This window comes from Lates calcarifer, linkage group LG20 (genome assembly GCF_001640805.2).
Source record: "Lates calcarifer isolate ASB-BC8 linkage group LG20, TLL_Latcal_v3, whole genome shotgun sequence".
Classification (NCBI taxonomy): Eukaryota; Metazoa; Chordata; class Actinopteri; family Centropomidae; genus Lates; species Lates calcarifer.
Genome location: NC_066852.1, coordinates 3,827,964 through 3,851,207, shown reverse-complemented (window position 1 = coordinate 3,851,207; position 23,244 = coordinate 3,827,964). Strand labels below are relative to the sequence as shown.

At 40.5% G+C, this 23,244-nt stretch overlaps 1 protein-coding gene and 1 long non-coding RNA gene across 3 annotated transcripts; one reads left to right on the top strand and one right to left on the bottom strand.

Annotated features, from left to right (window-relative positions):
- Nucleotides 1–14: 14 nt before the first annotated feature.
- Nucleotides 15–7,201, top strand: LOC127143670 (uncharacterized). Its single transcript, XR_007815234.1, has 2 exons — nucleotides 15–92; nucleotides 6,651–7,201. It is a non-coding gene; the product is annotated as an uncharacterized LOC127143670 (long non-coding RNA).
- On the bottom strand, nucleotides 2,307–23,217 carry LOC108893445 (RAC-beta serine/threonine-protein kinase). Of its 2 annotated transcripts, none has more exons than XM_018691477.2 (14): nucleotides 23,077–23,217; nucleotides 21,049–21,207; nucleotides 19,683–19,811; nucleotides 19,450–19,561; nucleotides 18,891–19,041; nucleotides 16,617–16,748; nucleotides 15,011–15,076; nucleotides 12,968–13,036; nucleotides 12,704–12,826; nucleotides 7,636–7,764; nucleotides 6,309–6,523; nucleotides 6,136–6,223; nucleotides 4,652–4,754; nucleotides 2,307–4,515 (listed from the first exon to the last, which is right to left on the bottom strand). In XM_018691477.2, the coding sequence occupies exons 2-14, from the start codon at nucleotides 21,092–21,094 to the stop codon at nucleotides 4,436–4,438; spliced, it is 1,443 nt and encodes a 480-aa protein (XP_018546993.1). In that variant the 5' UTR covers nucleotides 21,095–21,207; nucleotides 23,077–23,217; the 3' UTR covers nucleotides 2,307–4,435. The 2 variants fall into 2 exon arrangements, with proteins under 2 accessions (XP_018546993.1, XP_018546992.1); XM_018691476.2 differs by having other exon boundaries at nucleotides 21,049–21,210; nucleotides 23,077–23,199.
- Nucleotides 23,218–23,244: the final 27 nt, after the last annotated feature.

The following is a 23,244-nucleotide window of genomic DNA, read 5'->3' as shown; positions in this document are numbered from 1 at the left end:
ACGTAACGGAGGCGGTTCGGCCAATCTCGTGCCGATACACGTGTTTAGTTGGTGACGTAGGACAGTCCACGTGAGGGGTGCATTTGCCGCTGGTATGGTGTTTTAACTGCTGTTAGAAATGTTCAGGTTAGACGATGTGAAAGTCTCAGCCCGGTCTGGTGTTCAAACACTAAACTGTTGCAAACATTCAGTACATATATTTCATTTTTAATTAATCTGTAAAGTCAGTTTATTGTGTACTCTTCAACTGCGGCTGAAGGAAAAGGCTGGTCACACTGGCTTTAGACTGTGAGAAAAGAAAACGTAAATAGGTCATTCACAGGTATGAAGGAGGGCGACAGGTCATGGTATGTTTTCGTTTTTTTCATTTTACATCTTCGGCATAGAAAGCAGTCTTCACTCTTTGATTTACAAGACAAATCAGTAACCACCGAAGTGCTGTTCCATCAAATCAATGCGGAGCTTTAAAGACGGAGTTTACTAGGATCACATAAAGGCGGCATTGGTCGATATTAACTACAGGTGTGCTACAGGGACATGACAGGTCTCGGCTCCTGTGGTTCAGGTCTGTCATTCACTGTAGACCTGCAGGTTTACAGGAGGAGACATCAGTGTAGTCTGTCATTCCCACATGTCACTGCAGACCGGGGCCCAAAAGCACCCGGGTTGGGCTGTCTGACGCTGCATTCAGGGACAGACGGAAAAACGGGTATTTCTCTAACAACACCACTATGGGAAATTATTCTTGATGGTTAAAAGACCACCCTAATAAACATGACAGTCCGGTCTGTGAAAGGTTTCACGTGTCACAAAAATGTTAATAGGCCAAATATTACCCGTAATTACAAGTTCTAACTTTCCAAACTTGATAAACGAGTGTAGAATGGAATGATCCAGCTGGTGAAGGTGAATTGTCTCCTCCTGCAGCTGAAATGTTTTATTTCTCCACTGTGGATCAGCTGATCAGTACCTCTGAAAACCAAGGACAGAGACTCCAATTGTTCGGCCATATTTCCCATAAGACGTGAACGTAGCGCGGAAGACAGTGGATGTGTGCGGCAACATGTGAGGCGGGCGGGTGGGGGCGTGGTCGCTCCCCGACAGCACATGTTCTGTGCTGGAGCTGTGGTGAAAGGGACCATGAGGCTCCCGTGTGTCTGAGCCGGAGCAGTGTGCAGCTCCGCCGCTTTGACGAACACTGGAGACACAGAGCAGCACGGGCTCACCTGGTTATATAACACTGCAACCCGTTCATTCTTTGAACACAGAAACGTATAGACAATTATTTATCAAATGCCTTTGGTTGTGTTGACTGAAGGGGAGCACAGTATGGTACAGTTTGACACTAAAAGCTCCACGTGGCCTGTGATCTGCGTGAAGGTGGACGTGGAAAAAAATCTGATTTTAATGTCATGTAACTCTTCAGGTTTAACAGATCATTTTGAATATTGTCAGAAATATTTAAGGCACAGAAAAAGTTTCATACAAAAACCACACTGTGGTGTCTGAAGAAAAGAAAGCCTTTTTCAACAGCGAATCACATGAGAAGTTCAAACCTGCAGCTGTTTAGTGGAAATCAACACGACTGTAACACTACTCATACAGACATGTTGGATAAAACACCGTATCTTCTCCAACCTTAACTGCAGTGAGGTCAGACCATGATGTCTGAGTGTGAACTGCACAAGATTTGTGTTTATACATTTTCCATCCATGTTCTTGGAGACACTCTGTTAACATGCAGTCTGACAGAACCTTTAAAGGGACTGCAGACAACTGCAGAGATAGAAAATGAAGTATCTGTGTGTACGGTCACACAGCGGATGAGCCGACACAAAATCAGATTTTCAAAGACCAACAATATTGTGAGCAGAAGACTGAAGTGAAATGTAAGTGTCTGCTCTTGTGTTCAGTGATCTGAAAAAACTATTTACACATGATCAGTGTGTACAGTATGTCAGTGTCTGTGTTTGGCCTTTAACGTGTGTTTGCAGCAAAGTGGCTTTAGGAAGACACCTGGGCCATTATTATGTTCAGTCAGTCTCCTGTGGTTGTGGCAGCAGAGAAAAGCTGCAGCAGCAGTGTGTGGCAGGCAACACCCAGCTGATCAGCTGTGCTCTCTGAGGTCAGATTGGCTGCTGATAACATCTGACTCAAGGTAAATGGTTGTTTAGCTCCCACCGCTCTGACAGGCTTCATACTAACAAGTGCTTGGTGCCTGTGCTGTGACAGACCAGGTGGAGAATCAGATCTTCAGCACCTCACAGTGCAGGGACGAGAAGAATCAAAACACAGATACCAAGATGTATAAGACAGTTAAAAAGGTGTATTGGATCATTGTCTTTCAGAATTACATTCATAGACAAATAGAAATGAACTGTTTAATAGAATAATGTAACTGAAAAACATACATTTCTTTCAACCATTATGAATTTCCTTAATTTGAGACCATCTGTGAAGTAGGTTCAGGGTAGAGGAGGGATGAGGGAAAACAGCAAGTTGAGCAGTAAAACCAGAAGATAAGACAAAAACAAAAATAACGGAAATTATTTCAAAACAGCATATGTAGATAGAAGGCTCTGTGAGCAGTGGGATGTTAAGCAGGTTTTCTGCACCAGCTCTTTATTACGAGCGACTCAACAGTATAGCACCGACATAATGTTGGGTGCATTTTCATGTACAGTATAACACCCAGTATTGCAAATGTCAACTACGCACCCCTCTTGGTTACCATTTAATGATGTTAATAAAAGATGGGAAGAACTGAAATTTAAAACAAAAACAAAAAAACAGCCTTGCAAGTCCACATTGCACTTGAACATCGCACAATGGACCATGTTCATGATATACACAGCTTGCTGGATGATTTTTTTTTTTCAAACTTGTGATATCTCCAGCAAGTTTGGTAAAAGATGGTGAGTTCAGACAGCTACAAAGACATAACAGCTACGAGAGAATTGAAATATTACAGAATTAGCTTTAAATGCCTAGAAAGGATGATAAATTATGTTTTTTTGAAAGTGCTACAAAATCAGATTGGTGCTAGGGCTGGTTATACTAAGAAATATTTCAATAGTAGTGCCAATATAACACCTGAGTTTCAGTTTAGATACCAAAATGATACTCTCTGATACTGTGATATCTTACTTTGAGTGTTTGTACATTTATTTATTATTCAACAAAAAAAAAGGGAAAAAGCCGAAGTTCTCAAATGTTAAGTGATACACTAAACACAAGAAGCTACAAGAATGATGTTGAAATGAAATATTTAAAAACTGGCCAAATGTTGAAACTATCTGATCGAAGAAGAAATCAACAGGATTATGAATCTGACCAGAGATTTGATGCCAACGTTTGGTATCTGACAGTGTTTGATATTTGTTTTATATTTTCAACAGAGACAATTTGGTGAGGTGTTTAGAAAATAATAAGCACTGACACCAATCCAGGAAACTTTCAGCTACATTATGAACATGGGCCATCTGAATAAAATGAGGTCTGTTGTGATCACTAAGTGCTTATTGAGCCTCTTAAATCACATGGCTGGTGTGTATTTGCTTATCAATAGAGATCAAAAATGTGTTAGAATTGAAAAACCTTGTTTAAATAACATATACACCTTGTGCATTAAGGTATTCCCAATTCCCATTAATTGCTGTGTCACACTTGACAGATGTGTTAACAGAGATCACAGTGTCAGGAGAGAGCACACAGCCTCTCTCAGGGTTCACTCTGTCAAAGCATTTCTCTGCAGAGACACTTGATCGCCATGTGTTAACTATTCATCTGTTGTTCCTGTTGCATATCAGACAGGTGTATAAAAACACACAGTTTGGATTGGATGCCCCCATTTTCTCAAAAAAAAAAGGAAAAAAATACAAACACAAACAAACAAAACATCTACACACACACACACCTCACAGAAAAACACCAAACAAACTGCCACGCTTCTCCCTCCCTCACACATGAACCTGTCTTATCACCAGTGGTAACAGCTAGTTCTGAAGAAGAGCACTTGGAAACGTTGTGAAGGAACTGTATGGCTTCTCATTAAAAGGAGAGCTTTAAGAATGACCAGTGGGTTATAGTCTGAAAAAGCAGCAGCAGTTGTATGGGCCATCTGAAGGTGCTACAGACAGAGTCCTGACAGCATTGTTGAATTGTGCTGATGACTATGTGAGGTACTGAAGTCCAGTTTGATACAATATAGCCAGTGTGGCCAGACTTTGTCTGTAGGGTGGATGGAGGGGGTTTCTACAGAGCAATATGGCCACCAGCTGAGGCACTTGGATCCTGCTGCGACCTCAACCTCTTTAAAGATGGAGGTTCTGGTCATGTTATAGCTGTAAGGGACGTGGCCAAGGTGTTTATGCCTCGTGTTTTTGTATATATATGTGTGTGTGTGTGGGTGTGTGTGTGGGTGTTAGAGATGCTATCACTCTCTTATGCTAGCAGAATAGGAGAACTGGGGGAAATGTGCTTGCTGGCCAGGTTCCTCACAGTCCAGACTGTTATCTGTAAGAACAAGACATCACAAGTTGTCACCTTCCAGAAAAGAAACCAAGAAACCAGACCACAGACAATGGTGGATCAGGCCCTGTCAGTGCACTTGACAGACTTGAGAGTACTGCCACAGTCAGAGGATACTTACACTTGTCTGGAGGAGTGAGCGTGATGGTCTGCGCTGTGAACTCTTCATCAAAGTACCGGGTGTCTGTCTCTGATGTCACTTGTGGTCTGAAGAGTGGGGTGAGCTGAGGAAAGAACAGGAAAGGATTGTTAAACTGTCCAATCAGTTAGGAACAATGCTACATTTATACAAAGCCTACATGCTGACATGGGTCTGTGAGATGAGGGCCTTATCATCCTTTAACGACACTAAAAATGTCTTCCTTGAGAAACTTAATTTTTCACAGCATAAATTTACACACTGACCAACCACAACATTGTGAACAGGACAGATTCAATGACTGCAGTGTAGAGCTGGGTCAGTTGCTCAGAAAGTACACCCTCTGCTGGGCCTTCTTAAGGATATGCCAGGCAGCAGGTGAACAGTCATCAACTTCTTCCACTCTGACAGGGTGCTGGACGCCCAAGGCTCACTGATGCATGTGGGGAGTAAAAGCTGGACCATGTGTGAGCTACTGAAGGAGAAATTTTTGAAACATTCCAGCTTCCTGTGTATAGGGCTGTGTAGCTGCAGACCCAAGCCGATCTCTGTCAACTGCCAAAACTGCCTACAATGTGTGCATCAGAACTGGGCCATGGAGTAACAGAAGAAGGTGGCCTGGTCTGATGAATCACATTTTCGTTTGCATCATGTGGGCGGCTGGGGACATTTGTATCATTTACCTGAGGAAGAGATAACAACAGGGTGCACTATAGGAAGAGGGTGAGCCGGCAGAGGCAGTGTGATGCTCTGCAGGGAAACCTTGGGTCCTGAATTCATGTGGATGTTACACTGATGCAGCACCTACCTACACATTGTTTCTGACCACGTACACCTCCTCACTGCAACAATATTCCCTGTTGGCAGTGGCCTCTGTCAGCAGGACAATACTCCCTGTCACACTGTAAAAACTGTACAGGGATGGTTTGAGGAACATGACAGAGTTCCAGGTGTTGACTTGGCCTCCAAATTTTCCAAATCCCAGTCTCAGTGAGTGTTTGCATGATGGCCTGAGAAATCACGTCTGATCCATGGAGGCCCCACCCCACAAGTTACAGGACTTCAAGGATCTTATATTAACATCTTAGAACCTGATACCACAGGACACCTTCAGGTCTGTGGAGTCCAGGTCTACTGGCTCCCTGCCTTTGGAAAGCAGAGTGCTCAGGGAAGCTGTCATGCACATGGCTTTCATAAAACATGAAATATTGCCATCATCAAAGAACATGTGTTGAAAGTAAATTCAGATTCAGCAGCACATTTCACAACCCTGAGAGCATCTTTCAAGATGTAAGAATTTCACCTACATGTGACTGAGAGTGAAAGTTGACAAAGTGGAAAATGATTTGGTGTCTGAAATCAGAGATATGAAGGCTGACTAAGCAGTTAACAAGGACATCCTCTGTTTTGTCTGTGACAAAAATCAAACCTCCAGTTTCACTTCCTGTAGTCTCAGAATGTCTTACCTTCTTCTGTACCACATCCTGCCAGTTGATGGTGATGAAAAATTTGTGACTCATTACTTCTTTGGCATCATTGGGACCTCCACCTAACCTGTTGGTCCAAACAAGATCAAATAAGAAGTCAGTAAGTATTTCCAAAAGGAATATACACACACAAGATGAGTCTGGACAAACACCTCTGTTTGGGGTCCTTCTTGAGCAGGCCAGCCAACAGGGACTTGGCCTCAGGCGACAGGTTCCTGGGGAAGCGGATCTCTTCCATGAGGATGAGCTCAAACAAACGCTCATGGTCCTGATTGTAGAAAGGCAGACGGCCACACATCATCTCATACATGACTACACCCAAACCCCACCAGTCCACCGCCCTGCCGTAGTCATTGTCTTCTAGGACCTAGGGAAGAACAGACATTTACTCATTAATGGCAACAATGACAGAACGTGTATAATGCATTAACATCATTTAACATCACACTTTTTTCTTTTGAATGGACCTGTGTTACATTCTTTTCTGTGACCAGTTGCAGGTGTGCATTTCTGATTTCAACCCTAACCCTAACCCCAACCCCAACCGTCCGATTCAACAGACCAGGGACAACCCAACCGTCCTGTCGAAGACTGTCACCTGTGACGAGAAGAGGGCATACAGCTACGACAGCTGAGTTCTACTGCACTGCTCTAAGTTGTCTGAGGAAGAACATTCAGCATAAAAGACCAGGACTGTTGCACAAAGTCAACTGGGTGCTCCATCATAACAACATGCCCACTCACAGATGTTTTTGGCCACACCAGAACAATCATCGCTCCCCACCCATACACCAGATTTGAGTCTTTGTGATTTTTTTTCCTCTTCTAAACTGAGAAAAAGAGTAACCACATGGAAGGTGCTGTCATGATGTTAAGCCATTTTTGCCCATTTCAGCCACAACCAATCCAGTCATGCCCAAGAAAATTTAGCAGCCAAGTGTCTAATTATTTTTTCACCCTTGCAATTCGAGTACTATGTGTAAGAGCTCCCACACAGTTCCTAATATATAGATGTCAAACCATTCAAATTAAAGCTGATACTTGACTATGCTTTATTTTATTTCAAAGCTAATGTGCTGAAGCACAGAGAGACAAATTCTAACTGTCCAAATACTTGTGGATTAAAACTATAATTCATGAAAGGAGCAAGAGTAGAAAGTTTTAAAAATAACTCTTCAGCCCCACCTTGAGGGAGGTATCTTTAGCTATAGCTTAGTGTGATTCTTAGGAGCCACTCTGAGATGGTTGATAAATACAGACACTTTGTCTGTTCAGCTGCTCCACTTTTTAATCACATACTGTACATAAAAATAAAACAACATGCAATGACAGCTGTCTATGAGTGTGAATATGCAGGTAATGTACTCATATTTGCATCAAATTTGAATTAACCCCAGAAGCAGATTGTGGTAGTAAATCTGTTTAGCAGAGACACCTGAACTTTTAACACATGCCACCCAGTTAGTCTCAGTGACTTACCTCAGGTGCTAGATATTCAGGTGTTCCACAGAAGGTTTTCATGGTAGCATCTGGAGTAATGCCCTCCTTACAGAGGCCAAAATCAGTGATTTTGATGTGTCCGTCTTTGTCCAGCATCAGATTCTCCAGCTGAGACAGAAAAAACAACACAGACAACAAATCTGACTTTAATGATCATGAATATGACAGATTCAGGGATTAGACTTCCTTTGATTAGGTTTCTGATCAGTACTGTTACAGACCAGCTCTGGTCTATTGTGTTAGGCCTAATTTTGCAAGTTCTGCAGTTATAGATATAGATAACAGAAAAGACCAAAGACAAAGACAGACAGCTTGAATATTTACCATCACAGGAAGCAGGAATGGTAGTAGGTTTGAAGCATGATACACTGTGTGTAAGTGTTAACAGAACTTTTGTATCAGTTCTGTGTTAGCACAATTCTCTGCTGCACATGAATGAATGAAATAATAAATAAATAAAATGAACATGATCAAAATATCCAGCTGCAATGGCTCTACAACTAACCAACTGGTCATGGCATTTAAATCTCCTAATGAGCCTAAATAAGTGATCTAATATCACTTCACTTCAGTAATCTGAATTTGTGGACTGCCACCTGATCTATGGAGGGGGGGGTGTAAGGACACTGTAGCAGGTTGACACTCTTTATCTTTACTTTTTGACATAGTAAACTTGGTCCATGCATATCTGCAGATTTATTTACCAAATCATAATATAATACAGGAGACACCAGGTAAAGAATGTGTTTTCCATAATTTGATGTATTTGTATTTGTGGCAACATTAACCTCCATATACTGATTTTCTTCATTCTCACTGTTTGAAACAGATAAAATCTTATTTCACTGTAGAGCATTTTGATTCGCTCAGCCCCTCCTTGCCTTGCTCTCTCTCTCACAAACACACTGACAACAGGCCCTTCCCTTCTGTGCATACTCTCAATCAAAACATGATCATGTGCTTAAGGATCATGCTGGTTTCTCTCCACAGGTAAGAGAGCTGGACGAATTCCTGAACAGAATCAATCCATTAGTATAATGAACAACTCAGGACAAATTTGTCTAAAGCTGATGTCTTCATGTAAACTCTAAGAAGTTAGTCTATCTGTGCTCTTAATGTAACGCTGTCAATCTCAGAGGCCCAATTCTTCAAGTAAGCTATCAGAAAGCATGTGAGAGGCCAGGCTTGTAAGGATAGCTATGGATGTTGACGTCATGTCAGTTTTTCAGCACCAACGTCCATGAGAAAAGTCTCCGTATGTTATACTGTATATTTGGCTGGAACTACAAATAAATAAAGCTGAGTCTGATGTAACATTGGAATTCTGTGACCACACTTGACAGATACAGACTGGTCCTGTCCTGGTGTATATGTAACATTGTTTGCCAACAATGTTGTAGAACCAGAATGTTGTGAATGATGGTAAAGTGTATACCACGACACAGCAGTGAGGACATCGTTGCTAATCTTCATTCATTCAAGGAAACTGTCCTGGGTATGACGAGTCAGCAGAAGTGCTGTGATATAAAGTCACAGCAGATCAGCTATGCTACAGGTCCACACTGTGCTGAGATATGGTAACACTGGAAGCTTTATCAATGGAAGAGTTCGTGTTCTTTACTGCATTTTTCCTTCCAGACAGCTGTGTGCAATGGTTGAATTTAGATGTCTACCTGTAGTTGATGATTATGATTATTTCAAGAGTATGCAGCAGGATTACACTGCTTTTTATAAGCACTTGGTGTAGCAAAAGCAAAAAGCAACTTGTACTCATGTTGTAATTCTGAAGGGGTGGCCAGACAGAAACTAGAAGTATTCAGTTTTCTTCATTTTTTGGTCCTTCATGTAAGACTTAACTTTACATACATAGTCTACTGTATATTTATGTAAAGTACAGTGTGAAGAAAATGAAAATAGTTTCAAATATTTTTGATCATCACACCAAAAATCTGGGGGATAAAAGATGGTCCAATCACTCAGCATGATGTATCAACATAAAAGGTCCACAAAAATACAGTTGCATAACTCATTAATGATACATAGAAACTTTCTGTCTGGTGTCAGATTATTTTTCATCTTACAAAAACCCATGTGAATGAAAACAACTTCTGCTTGGTAATGTTAAAAAATGTCTATTCCAACAGATATTATAGGTTACTTATTGAGAGTTATTATTCAACCATATATGAGAAAACAAAGGAGCATATGCATAATATCTCTGCACACTGAGATGGTTATATTAGGGAAAACTAAATCAGGCCATTCAATGAGCAACTGACTTTCCATCCAGCAGCACGTGCTGATTCCAGAGGAAGTTGCTGCAGAGGAATTATATTTCTAAGGGTACACCGAGTCATAATTTCATGGGAAAAATATATAAAAATTTACAAAAAGCTGTCCTTTATTAGTGACACAATTTTGAATCACAAAACTGAAAATCAAAACTTATTTTAAAAATTGAAAATTACTTTTCAGCTATGTTAACCTTGAATACTGGCCATCTTTAACAAACGAGATAAGTAGGAATCATTTTGACAGAAATTTTACTTTCATTGATATATCAATAAATCTGATAAACACAGCAACTTCTATTAAATGTCTCTACTTGCTTACATGTCCCAAGCCAATCCTAAGGATCAGTAATGGGCCAGTCCAAGCATATTTTAATCAGCTGTATCAGTTAAACTAACGCCAATCAAAATCTGATCCTTTTATCACTGTACTCTGCTGTGTTTTGCTGGACTCTACAATGCAGCTTCATAAGCTGGTGAAAATAAGCCTGTGTGAATGTGAAATATTATTTGGCCATAGTGGTGAATTACTCTGAGTTAGGATTTTGAGGTTGAAAAAATACACAGATTCACTAAGCTCTAATCATTAGCAAAGCACATGTTCTCCCTGTGCCTGTGTGGGTTCTCTCCAGGTTCTCCAGCTTCCTCCCACAGTCCAAACACATGCAGGTTAATTGTCCATAGGTGTGCATGTGAGTGTGAATGCTTGTCTCTATACATCAGTCATGTGATAAGACTGCTGATCTGTACAACTCTCGCCCCATGTCAGCTGGGATTGGCTCCAGCCCCCCGTGACCCTTGATAATAAGCAGTTTAGATAATGGATGGATGAATGTTGTCAGTTTGCATGTTTTCAGTCAGCACTTGTCAAAGATAGTATGTGAGAGATGAACCTCCACTCTGTAACACCTCTGTAGCAAAATCCAAAAGAGACGTGAGACATCTTCTTTCTTGCAGACTGCAGCAATTCATTGTTAGTAGGGGTGTAAATCACAAGTTTCATCGCGATATGATATATCAATTCAATGTTTGCGGATATCACAATTATTATTATTCCTGAGCTCAACCAGACGTTCACAGCATGCAACTTATCAGTTGACCGGTCCTTTCTCCAAAATCCAAAATGTTTCGAGACTGCTGATTTACTGCCCAGAACGGAGACAAAATAATCAAAACTTCTTTGTAGCTGGTTGCCATGGTGTCGTCCATATTTTGTCTGGAGCTGTGCACGCTCCGGCAGAGAAAGACGTGCCAGGGGAATTTTAAAATAAAGGCAAGTCAAACAGATGTTCGTATTGTGAGGACTATGATAATATACGTAATGTTAGTGTTAGTGAAGAAACGTTGTTAAAGCTGTTGGGTTGTAGTCCAGGGTTAATGAACATGTTTCTAGCTAAGATGCAGTGAAGCCTGTCTGTCATGGGAGCTCGGTCTGGAGAGAGACTTTCCACAGAAAAAGGGCTGAAAGTGAGTCGATGTAGGTAGTTAAGGGATTTTTGTCTGCGTTGGCTATGTATGATCGATGTTTTCAGTTTGAATCGATACTACTGGATCACTGATCATTGAATCAATATATAGATGTATCATTACACCCCTAACTGTCAGTGATGGCATTGTGAATGGCACAAGTGAATTGTCTTATCAATAAGTCTATAGACTTTACCTTTATGAAACATGAGCTTAAGTACGAGGTATGATCAAAGAGTTCTGAGACTCTTCCTGTTGCAAACAAATGGAGCATGGTATAGTAATGTGCATGTGGTAGGCGCAAGCAATAACTTTCTTGAGTCAGTATTCCATGTTACACTGCACAATCAACAAGTGATTTGTTGCATGTTTTTGTGGCCACTTAAAGGTACAAATGACCAATTTCACCATAGAGCAGAAGCAGCGCTATGTCCAAGTCTGCAACAGCTTTTTATATATTTTTTGTTTGGATGACTCAACCTTTATGTGGAGGATCTTCAGAGGTGATGAGAGTTGGGTCTATGGCTATGATCCAGACAAAAAAGCAGCAGTCTTCACAGTGGACAATCCCACACTCTCCAAGAGCAAAGGAGGTGTGTTAGGTCAGGAGCATGACCAAGAGCATGCTCGTTTTCATTCGCAGGACTGTGCATGTCAATGCCAAGTTCAACTGCAGTGTTCTAAGGCATCTGAGGGAGGACGTTCAGACAGCCTGAACTGTGGAATGATGGCCTTTAAGTACTCCATCAAGACAATGCACCCACTCACAGCACATTCAAAAAGTGCAAGTTTTTTTTAGTCGCACCTATACCATCATTGCTGCTCACCTGCACTACTTGTGGGATTTGAAGGTCCCAGAAGGTGCTTGAGGTTCTATCATCAATTTCATGGTGGAATAAAGCAAAGGGAAATGAGAACTACAGAGACCATCATCTCATGCATGCCCATCATCCTTTGCATTCTGTATAGCCTGTATACATACTGTATTTCATACATTGTTATTCCCTATGCCATACACAAATGACAGCATCTGGATCTGGGATACCTTATTTTTTAAATAAGATTTGCTCTCTGATATCTATTTAATCTATATCCTGCTCCCAGCTCCATTTGCATTATTGTTGTACATTTTGAATGTTTTTAATGGTGTCATGTGTTATGCGTAGTATGTATATTTTTTTACAATACTTTGGGGGAAGCCAAAGATTTCCACTGAAATGGACAATGAAGTCAATCAATCAAGCAATCAGCAGTTTCAGAGTTAATATATGGATATAATGAATATTCACCTTCAGATCACGGTAAACAACATCACGTGAATGCAGGTACTCCAGCGCTGATACAATCTCAGCACCATAGAAGCGTGCCCGGTCTTCTGTGAACACTCGCTCCCGTGACAGATGGAAGAAGAGCTGAGAGGGGTGAGAGCAGGTGGAGTCAAACATTTGAAAACCCATGACAGAAAGTCTGTTTGAGTGCACAACAGCAAGCTGCTGACACAGTGACATCAGTTTATCTCCATGTGACTGGGACATGTGTATGCAAGGTCTCACCTCGCCTCCGTTGGCATATTCCATCACAAAACAGAGTCGATCATGGGTCTGGAAAGCATATTTCAGTGTCTGCAGGAAGAAAATACAACATGAGATGGTGAATGGTGAATGGAATTGTATAATGTGTGAATCACCATCTGGTGTAACTCTTCTGGTGCCATCAGTGAAATCATGTGCATCATTGATAGGTGAGACTAACGTTCTTTTCAGGAGACTCCAATCTCACTAAAATTATTTCAGATGTATAACAAAACTCGAACAATGGTTTTAAACACCTCTGCAAAGTGGGGATTAAACTCCTGCTGTAAGATCTACATTGTGTTTCTTGGCAGATGTCAGATGAATTTAGAGATTTTGTAATACTTTATTATTATCTGAGCTGACTACTGGCTGCTTACATTCAAGATTACTGACGAGAATAGGGCTGCCTTTTAAGTTTCAATGATACAAACCAACAGCTGAGAAGCTCATGCTTCAAACCTCATGTTGTCAGTCCAATCATAAGCCTTTTTTTCTTTAGATACATCATTGTGTACAGAGCAACACAGAAAAACAGGTTGCAGATTAGATAAGTTTTACTAACTTAGTTTTTCTAAAACTGTACTTATCTGCAATTGTAAGAGAAAGGTGATGGAAAGGTGAGGCAGAGCAGTTTCCATAATTACTGTACGTGTGAGAGGTTTTGATGAAAAACATGAACATCAAATAATAACGTTGAAATTTTTTTTATATATTTATACATAAAAAGCAGGAACCACGGGCAAAATGAGTTTAAGTGGAATATTTAGCCCCAACTGAAGATTCAGATTCTATTTGGAAAATTCTGATTAAGGTACCACCCTTAAAAAAAACAAAAAGCACAAATAATAATTCAGTGGGTTTTGAATCTTCCAAAATGTACAATTCACTATGTTTCTGAAATTACAAACAACATTAGCCAATTAGCACTACACAAAAATTAAACCTGAGGTTGATGGGACTGATTGTATGGTGTAAGGTATGTAGTCATAAACCAAAGTACTGGCCAAACTAACATGTTGACCTGTTGACGGCTAGATGAAAAGTCAGAGGATCACTACAGTTTTTACATGCTGAGAGGAATGTGAATGTCTGAACAAAATTTTACACATTTTAAATTGCTGAGATCCACTCACCAAGTACTTAATTCGTAACACCAAACTAATACTGAGTAGTTCCTCCCTTTGCTCTTAAACAGCCTCAGTTCTTTGTGGTATGGATTCCTCCAGATGTCGGAAACTTTCCTCTGAGATTCTGCTCCATGTTGATATGACTGCACAACATCATTTCTGCTGATTTGTCAGCTGCACATTCATGCTGTCGATCTCCTGTTGTACCACATCCCAAAGCTGTTCTACTGGATTCAGATCTGGTGACTGGGGAGGTCACTGAAGTTCACTGAACTAACTGTCATATTCATGAAACCAGTTTGTGACATGGAGCATTATCCTGCTGGAAGCAGCCATTAGAAGATAGTAAAGTGTGGCCATGATTAGCAGCAATACTCAGGCTGAGGTACAGAGGCTGAGGAGTGGAACCTGACTTGGTCTTCTGCTGTTGTAGCCCATCCACCTCAACTGTGAGGTGTTTGATGATGTTTGAACATTAACTGAAACTCTTGACCTGTATCTGCACGATTCCATCATGTGGCACTGCTGCCACATCATTGGCTGATAAATGTTTAAATAAGCAGACGTACCTGTATTTCTAATAAAGAGCTTGGTGAAAGTATTTCAGTCTGGATCGAAGAGGTGAACTGACCAACACTGTCATTCCTAGATCTACAGTATGCCACCAACGTTGCTCAAACACACAATGTATGCAAACAAAACACCAGTCACGCTGATAAGCACGGTCGGTGTGAGCCAAGTGGCTGGTGAAATCATCCAGTAGGGGCTCAGCACTGAAAGCGTGACCTGAGGGCCATTTTACTCATGAACAAGAACATCTTAAGTGGGTGCAGGCAGTTCTACAGGAAAAAAAAAAAAACATACGATTAAGTGGATAATTTGAAAGTGTTCTCACCGTGAGGAAGGGGTGTCGTGTGTTTTGTAACACTCTGCTCTCTGTAACTGTGTGGGCCACCTCATCCTGCCAACAAACACATTATTATCATGAAGATTGAAAACACACAATATAAAATGTAAAGCTTTACTCAAAACAGCAACATGCATGAAGACATCGCGGTTTCACATAATCTTTGTTAAAGAACAGGCAAAGTGTCCAAATTGTCAAGCAGCTGTGGTACAAGAATGTAGCAGATAGCCCAGTGTGGAATCACTACTGCATCACCAGCACGGGATACTTAAATTGCTTTGCATTTTCATTCTAATATTCCAGTACACCCACAACCCCCAGCTGGCATCTGAGAGGTGAAAACCATGAAAATGTCTGAGAAGACGAGATACAGTAACATGCCAGAACAAACTGACGATTGATACCAAGAAACACGGAGTAATCTGCAGTAGGAAAGCAAGAAACAAACTTGTGGGGCAGTCTGCTGACAGGCTAAGGTGCACACCACATGGAGAATCAGGTCCACAATTAAACCCCTAGCCAGCTGGACCATTTACTGTGTGTGATTCACCCACTCTCTTTCCCTCATTTCCTGCCTGTCTTCACTGCAGCTATCAAATAAAGGCATGAAAGGACAAAAAAAAAAATGTGCTGGTGAAGATCAGTTTGAGAATAAATATGTTCTCCCTCTACAGGCTTTACAGGTCTGAGTGATAAGTCACATCCAATGCAGATGCAAGTCCACTGCAAGAGGCTTGAGTGTTGAGTGAGCGTGGAGTGAGTGATGTGCTGAGTGAGTGAGTTTTCTATCTCTGTTTTCTTCTTGTATTGAGTTGCATATGTGTAGATATATGTGTGATCATTTTTATTGTTTTATGCATCATTTTAGCATTTTTAAGGCACGCCCCATTGTGCCCATTGGTTTTACTGATCACTGTCTTGTTCACTGCTCAGCTGTTATCCAGAAAGTAAAAACACACAGCGCTTATTAGCATTTTGATACCAGGCTTTTACATGACAAGGTTTTTATGGAGTCTCTGAAGTATTTGTGGTTTGTACATAAAAAAGCAGAGCATCAATGGTCCGCCTGTGGAATTTTATAAGTCTTTTGGAGATGTCAATGGTGAAGACAAAAAGGGGGGAACTGCAGGATCTGAAAAACTAGAGGCCAGTCTCACTGCTGTGCAGGTACTACAAGAACCTCTCAAAAGCCTTGGATCTGTGGCTCAGAAATGTGATAGATGAGGTCATCCACAATGACCAGAGTGACTGTGTGCCAGGCAGGTTGATGAGTGATAATGTCACTCTGATTAGGCAGGTTTTGGATCTCTCTCTCATTGGCTTTAGATATTGGTCTGATTTCCACAGACCAGGAAAAGGCTTTTGACCGGGTTGAACACCAGTACCTGTGGACAACACTTTGGCTTTTGGGTTCAGCTCAGATTTCAAAGCCACTGAGTGATAAAAATTAATGGTAAAAAATTAAAATAAAAAACAAGTTGTCCTCAATTAACTGATCATAGGTCTGAAATTTGTCCCCAAAGTAGCCTGTAGATAGATAAATAGATCAATCGATAGACACAGACATACGCAGACGCAAGGCACCTCCACTCACCTTGGCTATTATGACCTCTTTGCGCAGTATTTTCATGGCATAATGTACTCCAGTGGACTTCTCTTTCACCAGAATCACCTTCCCAAATGTCCCCTTGCCAAGCAGCTTCAGGTACTCAAAGTCACTCATTGTCTGCACACAAACACACATGGCCAGGGTGTCAGAATTCATTGAGGTCATAGATACCAACTGTATAAAATATGTACACGTAAAATTAAAAACACAAGTCTGAAGAAATCTGCAAAGAGAGATGAGCTTTTCCAGCCGAGTCATATGTCTCATCCAGCAATACTTTGCTTCCTGATGTTGCTGGTTTGTTGTTCTGTAGCAATTAATACAACAAACATGTTTTTCAGAAAAGCTTGCAATAATAATTGGAATTATCTACATTTATGTATACATTTGTCTTAAATTTGATCAAATCTGCATTTAAGTTACATTTATGAACAAACGCTTGTTCTTGTCTTTCCTGAAAACATTGTTCAAACATTCACACTGTCAATGTGAACAATCAGCATGAATCAGGAGTTAATAAACCTGGAGCAGAACTGAGCAATATAGCCAAAAGCAAATATTATCACAATAAAACATGTTCAACATCAGTTGACGTTGAGAAACCCAACTGTGGTTTAAACTCTTCTTCATGCCAGAACTTGACAAACAGTCTACTCACACAGAGGAACATTTCTCAGATCTGAGGTAGAAAAACATAAAACACTATCTAATAACTGAAATTAATTAGATCAAACATTTGTCAACCATTGTTAGATTTTTATAGAGGAAAATTATATTATGGCCATAGGTTAGCAGTGTCATCTCACAGGTTCCAGGTTTGAACCTCGGGGCTTCATGTCCTTACATGTTCTCTCTGCATAGGTTCTCTCCAGGTTCTCCAGCTTCCTCCCACAGTCCAAAGACATGCAGGTTAATTGGTGACTCTGTTGTGTGTGTGTGTGTGTGTGTGTGGGTTCTCTCCAGGTTCTCCAGCTTCCTCCCACAGTCCAAACACATGCAGGTTAATTGGTGACTCTGTTGTGTGTGTGTGTGTGTGTGTGTGTGTGTGTGTGTGTGTGTGTGTGTGTGTGTGTGTGTGTGTGTGTGTGTGTGTGAATGCGAGTACTTTTTCCACCAGCACTGTGAATGTTTAATGGGTGTGTTCAATAAAGACACAAAGATTAGAACTGCGTGTGTGTTATCAGCATAAGTACATGTGTTTGTCAAGATATGTGACTTAAATGAAGATCCGATCATGTTTTATGACCAATCAATGCAGAAAAGCATGTCATTCCACTGGGGTTCACCGACTCCTTGTCTTAGTCATGCTGTTAAAACTTAACCTGTTCTGCTGCTGCTAAAGGCCAATTCAAACAAAAATCATCTCATCTGGTTTAAAAAGGTATTTCAATTTTACTGTTAAACACAGAGATGGAGAATGGAGATTAGAGCCACTTTAACTACGAAATTGTTACAGAGTCATCTCAGAGAGTTTAATGATGTTATAAACAACCTCAGACTGACAGCTAAAGGTTTAAAGGAATCACTGGAGCTGGTTAACATCTCTGTTCATCAGTCATCAGCCAAAGATTGGCTTTAGACTTGTAATGCCCCAAAATGCATGGAGTTAAATTTACATGTTACCACAATGTACCTCCACAGTCCTTACAACTTCCTTTTAATTTCTGGTAACATTTTGAAACTGACCCACAAACTGAGCAGAACACAAAACTTCATATAGTAGCAGTTTGGTTTATCAATTATGCCAAATCTGAAATCTCATGAACATGCATGTCCTCATGTTTCACTCATCAGGTTGAAACAAGTAAAAACACTAAAAGACAAAAAAGTAGAAGATGTTTAGGAGAAGAAAGTAAAATCATTATTGCATGAGGCCTAATGTCTTGCCACTGAGAATCACTCTGTTTATAATGCATGCAACTGGACAACATGAGGCAGTCAATGCTTAGCTGGCTACACAGTACTAAAATTAAACACTCCCCCTACCAAAATTCACTTGATGAATATAAAATATGGCTGTGCAGGATAAATGCTTCTCTGGGTCTGGAGAATTAATGAACAATTACTACTATAAAAATGATATGGTGTACAAAAAACCATCAATGTCAACAGAATATAAAGAGTAAAAAATGTGCACTGTTCTTTCTAAAGTTGCCCATAGAGAATCAATATTGCATCCTTATTTGTGTTTTCAAATGCCCTCACAAGTAAAAACCTAAACATCGTCCCCACCATGACCCCATCAACTGATCCTCTCACCACTTTGTTGCGACTCTTGGACATGGCCACCTCCATCTCCTCCAGGCTGCTTTCACTGGGTGAGCCGAACACATCCATTGGTTCCTCCTCCTCCTGTTCTCGCATCTTCAGACTATTTGCCACAGACTGGATTGCCCGCATCCACTCCTCTCTGAGAGGCAAAAGTCCCAGAAATTGTCAGGCCTCATATTACTGAGGCCTAAAACTGATACATCAAGTACTGGAGAGCCCCTCACACACAGAGGCCATTGGATGTCATTTGGGCATCATTTTATCAAAATCACAATATGACAAAGGTCAATATTCAAATCACAGGAGCTGCAATTTTTCGCTAAAGGTACAATGCCTACGAATTATATTCTCTGGACGTAAGAGAACATACTTGTTTGGTACAGACTCACAGACAAAATCACATCATCATCATCATCATCTTTATATTTCTGTCAGTGAAAATAAAATGTAAAAATTACCGTTGCCATTAAAATTGTGACTCATTGCAATATTATTTTTTATCTTCCAGTCCTAGGCTGCTTGATATAGTATTTTAACCTGTTTTTACCTCTCCTCATTGCTGTCCACATGAAAGGTGCGTTCAATGACAGTGGTCCACTGTAGGCAACGGATGACAAATGTGTTGGGTCGAGGTCTTTCTGTCTTCATTAACTGGCATTCTGTAAAATACACAATTAAGATGGATGTTCAGTGGAAGCTGCTGACTGGTGTCAGAACTCTATAAAAGTAAGGGTCACCAAGATAAAGCCATTTTCTGAGTTCTGTTTCAAGAGGACAAACCTGCCACTGAGAAATTGTTGAGTGGTGGTGAAGTCTGGTCATTTAGATCAGGCTTCTCCTTGTAGCCAATGAAGGAACCGTCACTCTTCAGGATAAAATACCTGGGCCTCCATGTTTTGATATATTCACCTGGGTCAGAAAAAAGATATGCAATGGAAGGAACATCACCAGCATTTTAACACTGAACCCTTTAGCTCAATCTGATTGGTATCTAGAGTTAGTAATTCTAGGTGTTTACCAGATTGAGCCATTGGGTTTACATTAGGGCTGAACGATTTATCGAAATCGAGCGATTTGAGCAAATGTAGTTTGCAAATCTCAAAGACTGCAAGAGTCAGAGGACACGTTGTTACACTTTTTTTTTTAGCTGCCTAACACAGAGCATTGCAGGAGCAGCAAAGCGACAGGCTGTAAACTTTACAGCCAGATCTTATCTTAAAATGACCAAACAACAAAACTAACTGCGGAGCTAGATACTTGATGAAAACGGAGAGCAGAGCGACAGAGCGACGCAGGCAGTGTAAGTCGCTCTAATTCTCTCCACTCCATTGTCAAGTTCTACCTCCTGACAGCTGTATGCTAGTCGAGAGAATGGACACAGCTAAAGCTGAAACTGCCGCAGATATGACGAGTTAAAAGCAGCTGACAGAGTCAACAGGCCGGCAAGAGAGATAACTGAGCTGTGACCAAGACGCCAACTTTGTCTGCAGTCTTTCCGCTATACATATTATGTAGCTGCGGCCCACCATGGGAAAATTAGTGCTGCTGATATTATAAAGTTGCAGAATGCCTGGCTGAAGTGAGAGGGAGAGAGAGAAAGAAGAGAAAATGAGAGAAAATGGTAGCATGAACCAGCGCTCATTAAGTTATGTTTGTATTTGTATTTTTGTAAATCCTGTAGTTTTTATCAGCTGTGTCTGTCTCTACTGGCTCTCTGTGTGCCTGTCAGTCTCCTGTCATTCCCTCTCAGTGTATCAGCATTTGAAAAATCACAGCAGGCAGCAGAATGACTGATGTTAAGTTACTGCAAAGAAGGAAAGAGAACGTGGTGCTACTGTTTGTTCTGTGAGAGTTGTTCTATGGTTCATTTTCTGCTGGAATAAATACATTTTGGATTTGTATATTTTCATTTTCATCCTTGGATTAGTTCACAGAGCAGTTAATACTTCAATGATCTGTTAAATGTTAACCCTCCATCACGTTTTACATGTATATAGTGAATCCTGGACTGAAGCTTGACAAGTCAAATGGCAATTGCAATATCTGTCAGAAAAATCGCAGTTGATTTTTTCAAAAAATCGTTCGGCCCTAGTTTCCATTCAATAACACTTAACACCAAGCCTTTGTCAGCATGATGATACCTTACCTCTTTTGTGGAGCCAGCCCTCTCTGACTACATTAACTTCATTCATGGTGAGAGATGTGTTTCAGAGAGGGTCAGGAATGGGAGGTCAGGGAGGGGAACAGTGGATCTCTCTCTTGGGCCTATTCAAGTCTCAGTCACAGTTTCAAATCTGAACCGCACCTGCTGAATGAAAAATGCAGTACAAATGAAATACAACCATTTTGCAAAACATATATAGTCTATCAAGCAGCCTATGAAACATATAGATTATAGTGAAAAAATGTCACTAGATCTGAAAACTTCTTCAAATGTCTTGTTTTATTTAAACATCACCACATAACGCAGAGGTTTAGTTTAAGACAATACAGAACACAGTTAAGTTAAATTTCACATTCCAGATGTGGAAACCGGAGAATATTTGTTACTCTAGCTTGATTTAAAAATTGTAATGATTACTGGAATACCAGGTAGTTGCAAATTCATCTTTTGTTTGATTAATCGACTAATTACCGAATTGTTTTAATCATTATTATATGGCTCTGAAATGTGTTAATTGTGCCATTCCGTGAATGTGAAGTATTAATGCAACCTGCTCACTCTATCTGGAAAATAAATGAATAAGATTATGTGTGGCCGCATTGTATCAGACCATTAATACTAATGATAATTGTCAGAGAGATTACCCCTCCACGTAAATCACCTTTTCCTTCAGAGAGACATCACTAACAGGAATAGTAACATGTGCATAGAAGGAGTTCAAAACTCAAGTGTTAATTAAGTCCAGAGTTTTCTAATGGTGACAACTAGTGTTGACAAGAACCTAAAGTTTTGTTATTTCTTGCCCCTCTACACATCTCAACAACCTCTCCTCATGAACTATTCAGAAACATAAAGATGCAGTGGTGTTTATCTGCATGATTCAGCCGCACATGTGAGGAAAAAACTCACTTCTGGATAGCTGCGCGTCACATTTCTTTTTCGGCATTGTACAGCAGTTCAACATTAAGCTAGCTCATATTCCTGCCGTCTTACACCAGCACTGACAACAGTGACAGCGATGGTCCACAGTGTGAATTTGAGATATTATTGAAACTAAGAGCCATATATCGAGTGGATACATTACTGAGCAGGAAACACGGAGTAAAAAGGCCTGTGCAAAAACCCCCACTAAATATCTATATAGTTAATTTCCGGGAAGCGTGTATTTTTACCTAGATCTGACCACCGAACAGAGGGCTACTGGAGCGAGAAGGGCTACATGTAAAACTAATATCTGACACTAACATTTATTAAACACATACTTGGAAATATATGGCTCAAGTGAGTTCGGGTTAAAGAAAACGTTGAATTATTAGTCACTGTAGATCAATATTCGTTTTTATCACTCGAATCACGATATTAAGCTAACTTGTAGCTAATCTCGCTCTTGCAGTTGGCTGTTAGCTAGGATGTCATTTAACGTTACTTAGCTAACGCTGGCACTACAGCGCTCAGAGCGGCTAGCGTTAGCTGTATGTAGCATACAGTGATACGTTAACTTTCAGCGAACCATTTATGGAAGACTGCGATAGGAACTGTATCTGAATCAGGTTAGCAAATAACCCCACCAACATTTGACCAAGTGTCTGTATTTACTGTGCACATGAACCACCAATACATCAAGTCATTATTTCTGAATTTCAAATACATGCCATCTAAGTTGGAACTAACTTTGCTTATGGAAGCTTAATATCACATATTAAGTTAATGTTTTACGGCTAAAACACGCATTTTTGCTATCCATATGATACTTAAAGGGAGTGTATCACTGTATCGTAATGTAACGAACGACTGCTTGACCTACCAAAAGTTGGAAATGTTTGTTTATTATTTGTAAACGCTGCCTTACATTAGCGATCATATGCCTTCTTGTACGTTACTGGTGTAGCCTTGCTAATAGCGAGGTAGTCAAACACCTATTACTATAAGCTTTGACTTACAAGCCGCTCCGCTAATTTCGCCATCCGATATATATTACACTTACTGATACAGCAACAAGATTAAACACACATTTCACTGACTATATCCCACGTTGCTCTTGTTTCAGTGCAGTTTTGACAAGCTGGATCCAGCGTAGGCCATCCACCCAGGAAAACACCATAGGCTCTCTTCTTCTTGGCATTATAGATGGTCGCTGCTCTCTGAATGTACATCACCACCTACAGGTAAGATGGCGCA